At 41.6% G+C, this 9,743-nt stretch overlaps 1 protein-coding gene across 1 annotated transcript; it reads right to left on the bottom strand.

Moving 5' to 3' along the window:
* Positions 1–68: 68 nt before the first annotated feature.
* Positions 69–8,182, bottom strand: cant1b (calcium activated nucleotidase 1b). Its single transcript, XM_084046977.1, has 5 exons — positions 8,015–8,182; positions 4,969–5,571; positions 4,095–4,235; positions 3,607–3,810; positions 69–2,887 (listed from the first exon to the last, which is right to left on the bottom strand). The coding sequence occupies exons 2-5, from the start codon at positions 5,504–5,506 to the stop codon at positions 2,517–2,519; spliced, it is 1,254 nt and encodes a 417-aa protein (XP_083903103.1). The 5' UTR covers positions 5,507–5,571; positions 8,015–8,182; the 3' UTR covers positions 69–2,516.
* Positions 8,183–9,743: the final 1,561 nt, after the last annotated feature.

The raw sequence follows: 9,743 nt of genomic DNA, 5'->3' as shown, positions 1-9,743 counted from the left end.
GAGAGTGACAATCTTCCAACATTTCACTAGTGTTGAAACAATATTTAAAAAAAACCTTAAGACACAAGAACAATAAAACACATTTTAATATCTGTGCGCAATGCACTTGAGTAACTTTGTAGGAATACATGTTGACCATGACCTTTATGTTTTCTGACCTTAGAGGGACACAATTTTCAACATTGTTTCTATATTGTATATTTGTTGGGCTAATGTAGCATTAGCAACTATAAATGTGAAAACTAAAAAAAACCTTACTGTCTCGGTTTTAACTGCTAGTGGAGATCTTGCTGTATGGACATGCCAGGCCAGTGTTTGTCCAGGAAATGCACCATGACAATTGTAAGAACACAAAAAATGACATATGGAGACAAAGGGGAACTTTCTGTCAAAATACAATAAAGGAACAATATTTTAAAAGAGTATAACAATCAACAATGAACTGAAATGCACATCAACACCATGACAGTGTCCCTTTAAGGATTAAAACAATCGATTAACTGAGCTGAAATTAAGCAGTCAGAATTTGTGAAAGGGGCATTTCACTGAACATTTTAGATGCTGTGCATAATCTCACACATAATTTGAAAATCTGTAAGCAGTTTTGAACCCATTAATTTGCCAATGACTGTGAATTTGTCCTTCAAGTGATGTCATTAGATGGGCACCCATTCCTTACGTTGAATAAAGTGAAATGAAAACATAAGAACTGAAATGGCTAAAGCCTCATGGACCAATACTGCTGGGAACATGTTTAAATTATGAATATATTACTTATATAATGTAGTGAAATGTAGTGTGTCAGAGAATCAGTTACACATAAGGTTCAGACAAGATTCACATGTATTATGGGATGAAATGCTGGCTGACACATTATTTAGATCTAGTGTAAATAAGAAGAAACTTCCTGCATAATAAGTGAATGTAACACTAAAATACCCAAGAGTGTGTGTGGTCTTTGTACTGCATATGACAGTGATACAGTAGGTAAGAGGTGCAGTTGTGTTCCATTGGTAAAACTGAAGTAGTCATTGTCACTGTAAAGAACACCTTCAACAGTATCATAGCCTTTATAGAATTGTTACCAACGCATGTGTACTACAAGGTTTACCTCAATGTAGAGTACACACATTATGATGTTCAAGGCACATATAAGACTATAAAATAAGTTAAAAACAAAAAAGATTCAGGTAGTTTTACATTACATTAATGTTCTAGGTCATGCCTGCTTATACCCAAATTAATATTTAAATTATTAATGTTAATGCTTTGGATGTTGCTGTTTTTTGAACTTCCCCTGAGTCTCTGACCAGCAGAATTTAGTTTCAGGCTAGGAAGATGATACCAAACATTATGCAAAGTGCAGATAGTTTGAAGACAGTTCTGCCCTTCAAAGGCAAACAGCTTTTTCTTTGTGTCGTAAAGGTTTCACAGACCAAAATTATAGAACTAAATGCTACTCAACGATAAGAAATGTACGTCTACTCTACCCACAATACTTTGGCAGAACAGATGTAATGCCAGTGTTTGAAGAAATGCACTTATTCTTTGGCTTTGTAGTGCAGAACTGTATGTTAAGTGATAGGTATTAGGCAGGATAAACCATAGTACTGAATTCACAGGCAAGTTGAGGTGTTTTGCAGTTGCTGACCCTGTTTCTACCATCTCCTCTCATCGGTCCACCTCTCCTCACTGAGTCCTTCCTCTTTTTCTTTAAATATGTTGTTAATGCAGCCATTCTGGGCTTGTTTAAATGAATAAAATGACATTTATGTTAAAGCTGCACTGCAAAAGTGCTTACATTTTTACTTCTGGGCTTGCCTTATAGAGCTCACTTTCTTACTCAGGGGATAAATTGAATTTTGACCTTCACTTGTCAACCAGTAGTGGTCAGACCCTACCACAGGATCGAAACGTCTCAATATAAGAGTAGGGAGAAGTGGCATCCCTACTCTTCCTCTGAAAAGTTTCGACCCCAGTGTCAAATAAAGGGCCACAGATGGCCATAAATCTGTCGGGAGAGGGAGACGATGGACATAAAATATACAGATTGTAGCTTTAAGGCATTTCTGCTATAGTGTAGAGGAGAGATAACCAAGAGAGGGTAGAGAGGCGGTGTGACATGTGACAATAATCCATGTCACTGTTATTAGATGATATAGCTAGGTCATATTAAATAGGAAACTATTTGGAGGGGATTACGATCAATGTTGGCTGAAGGTACTGTATGTCCAGACGTTTCTGTAGCCTTTTTAGCTAATTCACTTTGTTTTTTTTACAACTGAAAAGGCCACTTGAGAAGATTTGATGACAATTGGATGGAAACATAACTAATATAGCTGGTTCTGCGTACAGCGCTAATTTCTAGATCGGGAGTGGACAACCACGTCTTTAAGATCAACTGGTCGATCCCGACCACTTTTTGGTCAATTGAGGAGCAATTTGAAAACCCAGACAAAAACACCCATTCATATGGTCCACTGGTCAATCACACTCAGGTTTGCTGATTCTAGAATCTAGATGAACTCCAAACCTTCATACTTGATATCTCCTATCTTGGTCTCAGGCAACAGCACATGGCCATCCAACGTGAAGGCCAGGATGTAGGTGGCGATTTTCCCAGCGTCTTCCTCTGACTTGAGTGCCACAATGACGTTGTCATCTGTGCCTGGGACAAATTTGAAGGAGGAGAAGCCGTGGGTCGGGTTTAGGGGTCCGACATACCTTACGTCGATGTGGCTGAAGTCACCGGGACAAGAGAGGAGCAGGTTGGTAGCTCGACGCTCATCGGCTGTCTCCTCATAGCGCTGGTGGCTTGCACGACGTGGCAGGAAGTACCAGCGCTGGAGATGATCGCTCCATGCTGCTGACTCGTGAATGAGGTAACCTGGGGAGAGGGGAGAGAGGAGAAAGAGACATGAATAATAAATACAAAACAGCAAAGAGCTTATGAAACACTTTAGAGGAGGCATTGGATTTCATTATGAGATTGTACAGGATAAAAACTGTAGAGCTTTATACAGAAATAATATGCTATGTCCAAATACTTTAATTAGGGGCATGATGGTGACATCATTAATTCGTGATATTCAGACGGCTTGGCCAAGCTTACATCTTGTACAAAGACACAGGTGATTGTGAAAACTACTGAGGAATTCCAGCGCAATCAAGATGTTGAGGCAGAAAACACTTGAGTATTTCTAAGTTAGAAGTTTATTAAATGATATCATGGGAGAAGCACTTTAGACACACAGTTCTCTCCCCCGAGGGACAGAGAACAAACTGTTATTCTGGTTAGATAACATGTTCCATCTATTCTATATCAAAGAACAAAATAAAGACATTAATGTCAACTATTCTTGTTTCTCAACATGATTGATGCCAACGTGTTAAGATTTACCACTACACCAGCTAAGAAGGGTAGCATGTGTTAAAGGGGTTACAGTTTACATAACGCACCTAAAACCTTTAGTTAAAAAAAGATCGGATCTACAAGCTCACAATGCATTGCGGAAACCACACGTTGTGAGCTAGTAGATTGGCTATTTTTTTTTAATGTTTGAATAGGGCTTGATGCTGCGTTCACACTAGCAGCTAAATCAGTACCTGGAGGATGTATTCCTGCCGCGCTCCGCAGAGCATCGTAGCGCCACACCCAGTTCTCGTGCTCCACGTCTCCATGGGAACCGACGACCTTGACCCACTCAGGGTTGTTATTGAGGACCTCTCCGGAAGTGGTGGTCCACTCCTTCCCTAGTCCACCCACGTAGAGGTGTTCATCCTTCACGGCCAACCACTCTGCCTTGAATCCTACCAGTGTCAGGTCAGGGGGAAAAGAGAGGCCCCGGTGTTCAGGGTTATGACATGTTGGTTACGGAACAGGGACAGTTGTGATTATCATTAGGCAACCCCACATAGCCAGTATGGATATAATAAGTTAGAATACATTTCCACTGTGGTAATTTGGGCAAAGTACTGTAATGAATGTCCAGCAATAATTGGTAGTACAGTTGTATTACTGTAGCGTTTGTTGACCTTGTATAACCAATACAGCAGTAACAATTCAGCGCTAATAGGTTCAAGTTCTAACTGACCTTTGGACACTGATCCATCTCCATCAGGCAGGATGACCCAGGGAATGGCCTGCTGTCCCTCTATTCTGTACACCACCCCCGTGCGGTCGTCTACACTATACAGGTGCCCATTAAACACCACCAGCTCAGACAACTCCATACCTGGGACAGACAGTGAGAAGAGACAGGGAGAGAGACAGAGCAAGACAAGACAGCACAGACAACTCCATAAGTGCAGGGAATAAATCAGCAATGTGGCAAGAACAGTATCATAAGAAAGAGAAAAAACTACTTTATAGCTAGAGGACGAGGAGGCAGTCTAATTAGTTTGGTCTTATTCATTTTTCAAACACCATCAGTAGAGATGTAGTGCAAACTTGCAGAGGTCTATAGAGCAGTGGTTCTCAAGTGGGGTCCGGTGAACCCCAGGGATCCTTTAGGGGGTTCCAGTGCCTCCCCAGCTAAATTATTGTGGGTTAGGAACCAAATAACAGACCCTTACGGGTCTGTAACTCTGAGTTTACAAAAGAAACAAAATAGACGCTTACATGTCCATTTGCTTCCATTTGTATTTTGTAAACTCTCACAGTTATGGGGGACTATGGCCTAATCGGCATTGCATTAGGCCCTAATGCAAACCAAACTGGGGGTCCTTGAAATTAAAATGTTTGAGAACCACTACTATATGAGACTGCTATAAAGTAAGCCTGACTAATTAAACCTTACTAAATGACAAAGAACATAAGGAACTATACTACTGTATCCCTGACTGTACTAACAATGATGAAGTAACTGATTTCCACATGAGAAGCAATAACATTTAACTTATCCCATGTAATGGCACTACACCAAACAAAACCAAAGTTAGTTTACTACGTTACTGTGTACCCTGTACCTCGTCCCTTTTCAGCCAGGTGTCCCTCCACGGTCACCATCTCAGCATCCCACTCCACATCCAGCGTCTCCGACACAGTCAGGTGACCTTTCTTCATGTAGCTGAACCAGGTGGCCTCCTTGGCAACGGAGCGCGAGGCAGTATCTAAGTCCGCGATCACGGCAATTCGGAACCGGACACCGCGCTCTGTCCTCTCCGGCGGGCTGAGTGGGTATGTGTCGTTGTAACGTTGGCGTTTCGCCACTTTCTGGAATGTTCCATCAGAAACGGCGAGACTTTGTTGACTGGTGAGGATGTCATCATCACTACCTCCATGCTGTGATTTCCAGCCATGGAGCCTGTTGCTATAGGAACCTTTAGTGATGACGCTGTCATCGCCATCGTCGTCCGCAGGGCCGTGCACGAGCAACAGGAGGGCGACGGCCAGCAGCGCTACCACGGTGATGGCCCGCCATCGGAGGTGGAAGCGAGGGTCGGAGGTCGCAGCAGCCAGGAGGACCTGGTGGAGGCCTCGCACCATCAGGCGAAATGAGATCATAGAAGCACCGGTATCATCATCATCAGCTCTGTCTGGAGGAGAGAGGGACAGACAGCTGGAATAGCCTGGAAGATACAGAGGGAGAGAGAGGGGGGGGGGGGAGAAAGAGAAACCAAAGGATGTAGAGTGAGAGAGTGGTGGAGTGTTAAGGAGAGACTCAGTGTCTTAAATCAGTAATTTGTGAACTTGCAGTTGCTTACAAAACAAATGTGTTAAGTACGAAACAAATGTAACAAAGTGGGAAGGGAAAGAGAGATGGAGATCTTGGAAAAATAGGCCATGTTCTTATTGTTCATTGTTTATTCATTGCAGGCCATTGTGTATTGTCTGTGTGGAGCGTGTGAATAGGAATACTAACTAGCCAGTAGGCACCTCCTACATCCTATGGCCTGAAGAATCTACAGTGTATGATACAGTGCTCTGCTTTGAAGCAAAGGACACATTATTTGACCTCTGTGTTCCCACTAAAGCTGGCCCAACACTAGAAGATAAATTGGCACGACTTTTGGTCCAATTCACCCCTCCTGACAATGGCGGGGGGGGGCGTTCCCAATTCAAGGTTGGTCCGTTCCCAATTCAAGGTTGGTCGGTACCGATTAACTGCCCTAATTATCCTGTAGTGTGAAGGGTTCACAGACATAATCTTACGTCACTGACTCAAAGCCTCCCCGATCTCAAATCGTAAACATCAAACATGTTCGATATTTACAACCTTAAATCCTGTAGTGTGAAAGGAACAACAATGGCATGTTGAGCAGAAAAGTAATTTTTCAGGGATTCACCTCTGTTAAAACACATTGGGTGCATTTAGTTGCACTCTGAGTTACAATGGGTAAATGAAGATTCTATCTTTCATATGATCGTCGACTCATTCACATTAAGATAATCATCAATCTCTTGCTTCTGTCATGTGAAGTTCAAATAAAAATGACCACGTGTCTTTGTATTTTCCATGTAAATAATAATTGGCATAGTTTTAAATTAATTTACACCGTTAGTCATTGGCAATTACATGTACATTAACATTCCATTAAGACAACTTGCTGAAGTTGAAAACAGTACATTATAAAAGAAAGAAAGAAAGAATACCTCAGTAGTCTCCTTAACAGGGTATTGTGTAAGGATAATCCCTTCCCTAGATTTAGATTAGTTTTTTCTAAATGCACAACAATTCATGTCATAATGTATTTTGCAGTAACAACAGGCTTTGGAAACAGCTAAAGCAAGCCAAGGAATAATAAACACAGGTACAGTAGGAGGTGGGGGTACAACAGTAACAGTACCAGTAACGTTACCCAAAACCTGCTATACCTGCTGGAAAAAGGCACACCAAGGACAAGCTGTGGCCTGTCCCATAGTTCCTATTATATAATCAGTGTTGCCAACGGCAACCAACGGTATGGAGGACACCTGTCATCATTAACCAGTCATAGTGATTGTCCAGACTCACCTGTGTACTGCAATAGAGCTGCACACAGCAGCAACCACAAGCACTGCACACTGAAGCGTATTCACCATTTTTGCTCCCATGAGCATTCTGACACCAGCATGCTGCTTCCCTTCGCACGCAACCCATAAAAAACATGACACTTTAGCCTCCTAGCCCTGTCCTCTGAACCTCTGGCTTATTTTTATCTGCCCATTTTTCTTTCTGTCTCTGTCTCACTCTCTCCTCACTACTAATGTGTTTGCACTAGGTTTGCCTTTCTGCATATTAGCCATGTTTGCATTAGGTTTCATGCAAACAGTATGTGCCATATAACCTGAAGAGTAAAGACAGCAGTAGGTCCCAAGTTAAAGTATCCTTTTAACACTGAGATCCTGCAACTTTAGAAAAAGTATGTGTTCATAGTTAAAGCTCCTATCCTGTGACATGTTAATACTACAGCAACGAACTACTGTGTCTCAAATTGTTTCTTTTGTCATAGTGTAGCCTATTAGTTATAACATGGTGTGACTAAATACCATAATTGATTATTTAAGTAGTGTGTGGTTCATCTGTGCAGCCCCCTTTCCCACACCCTCCTAAACCCCCCCCCCCAGTCTCACACACACACACACACACACACACACACACACACACACACACACACACACACACACACACACACACACACACACACAGAGGGCCACGAAGACACGCCAGCTGGCTGGTCAACTTTGGCAGCTATACATACTGCTACCTACGAACCCCTCAAAAAGTGTCCAAGTGTGTAAAAGAGAAAGTATACCTCAGGAAAGCTTAGCAGTTTTACCACGAAGCACGTCATCAACTGTAGGTGTTGTTACAGTAGTAAAGCACTAGACAAGGAACAGTAAGTAGTTCCACATAGTTTAAAATGATTAACACTAGCTATTCTGGCTAATGCCACTAGCTAACAACTTTAGCCAACTGGCGTTCATGCATCTTCATCAGGGTAGGCTGTCTGTCAAGTCGATTATTCACTTTACTTTCACGTTTGTCGAAACAAATGTGGGTCTCAAAAGTTCCATGTGTTTATTACCTACCCGGTTATGTTATGATGAGCAATGGTCTCCGTGTCGTTGGCCTCCCGCAGCGCCGGGTCGTTCCGTTCGGATAGGAGGGAGTTTGGTGGGTGCTCCTCCGTCCCTATCGCCGCTCCATCGCTTGTTGCACACAGTGGTCTGTGAGTCAACCAGCGCTTCACTTCCTGATGCAAACAGTGATCATATCTAATGTTACCACTGTAGCTCAGTGAATGATGTTACTGATACTGTGTGACGCACTGCCACTGCCCCCATCTGCTCACATGATGACATAGCACTGAAAAGCTATTCATTTTTTCCCTCGAAAATATTTAAATATAATACTTTTTCGTACGAAGCGGTTCTACATCATCTATGCCAGTGATTCTCAAACTTTAAGATTTAAACGACCCCCCTTAACTCTGACAGTATATAAAGGGAACCAAATGGACCCGTTTAGGGTTCATTTGGTTCCATTTGTATACTGTCAAAGTTACAGACTTGTACGGGTCAATTTAGAACCCCCTAAAAGAAAAGAACCCTGAAGAACCACTGATCTATGCCATTCCATGCTTAACTCTTGATGAGCACCTTTATTTAGAGGGAGAGCTCCATCAAGCTATATGCCAAAACAGTGGTGGAAAGTTTTTCAGTTCATCATATTACTGGGCATTAGTAATGCATTAATGTGTTCACTGTTCATCACTTTAATGTTATTGCAGCTGGTAAAAGGGTGGGGCTGATATGAATTACTTTGTGCTGCTGGGTAGCTTGCCTTAACATAATAATACACCATAATCTATCCGTTAATGAATGTTTTTCTATATACATCTGCAAAGTAACTAAAGCTGTCAAATATTTTTTGTGAAAAATATAAAATTTGCCACTGGCTGAGATGTAGTGAAGTAGAACTATTAAGTTTCAAAAACTGGAAACGCTCGAGTAAAGTTAAAAGTATCTAACATTGTACTAAAGCACAGTTGAGTAAATGTACTGTAATCACTTTTTCCACCACTTGTGCTAAAGTATAGACGCCACTTGGAAAATAGGCCTACACTACACTACTGTATGTAACTTGCAGCACTGTCCAGTGTCCATTTGCTCCAGGCTGAAATGAGGGGCTGTTTGTCCATCTGTTCAGACAGTGATAACAAATGTCCTTATCTTTCCAGCAAGGTCACAAGAAACCATTACCCATCTGCTTAATGTCTCTCATGAGGTAAAGTCTAGCTAGTTACTGATGTCACAGTTGTGCAAGAGCCCATCTTTTTGGGGGGAACAGCAATAAATTATAATGGACCATTTCATTTGTTACCCACATAAACAGCCTTATTGCAAAACTCCAATCTCACCAATACACCCATTATAATTGAACAGAAATCAGCAGAGACAAATATCAACATTTATTTATGTTCTTCATAATCCTACAATAATAACAGTGAACACAACAATCATGTAAACAGTTATTTTAAGATGCTTGACTGTGGACTGTGTGACTGTTTTTCCCTTACAAATATATATATGGTGTCGTTCTATGTATAATTGAAAAGTGCAAAAATACACAATTAACAGATGTTAGCCAAGTGTGGGTGACACTTTTGACTAAAGTAACTGATAAAGCTGATAAGGGAATGAAAATCCTGCTCCATGTTGATAAAAACCTTTTTCTAGTTAAACAGCTGAAAACCCAGAGTAAAAAAGAAAACCCAGAGTAAAAAAGATGAGACGGAATCAAACAGACACAGGCTGG

This window comes from Gymnoscopelus microlampas, assembly GCF_963454915.1.
Source record: "Gymnoscopelus microlampas genome assembly, chromosome: 2".
Taxonomy (NCBI): domain Eukaryota; kingdom Metazoa; phylum Chordata; class Actinopteri; order Myctophiformes; family Myctophidae; genus Gymnoscopelus; species Gymnoscopelus microlampas.
Note: the sequence above shows the minus strand (reverse complement) of the source record. Positions and strands in the feature narration are given on the sequence as shown.

Bases quoted from the DNA above. Each gene is read 5' to 3' on its own strand.
- cant1b (XM_084046977.1), bottom strand. From the start codon at position 5,506: ATGATCTCATTTCGCCTGATGGTGCGAGGCCTCCACCAGGTCCTCCTG. The intron at 3,811-4,094 runs GTCAGTTAGAAC...TGACACTGGTAG, and splicing joins AGATGGATCAGTGTCCAAAG to GATTCAAGGCAGAGTGGTTG. The intron at 2,888-3,606 runs GTACTGATTTAG...CCCTCTCCCCAG, and splicing joins GGCAGGAATACATCCTCCAG to GTTACCTCATTCACGAGTCA.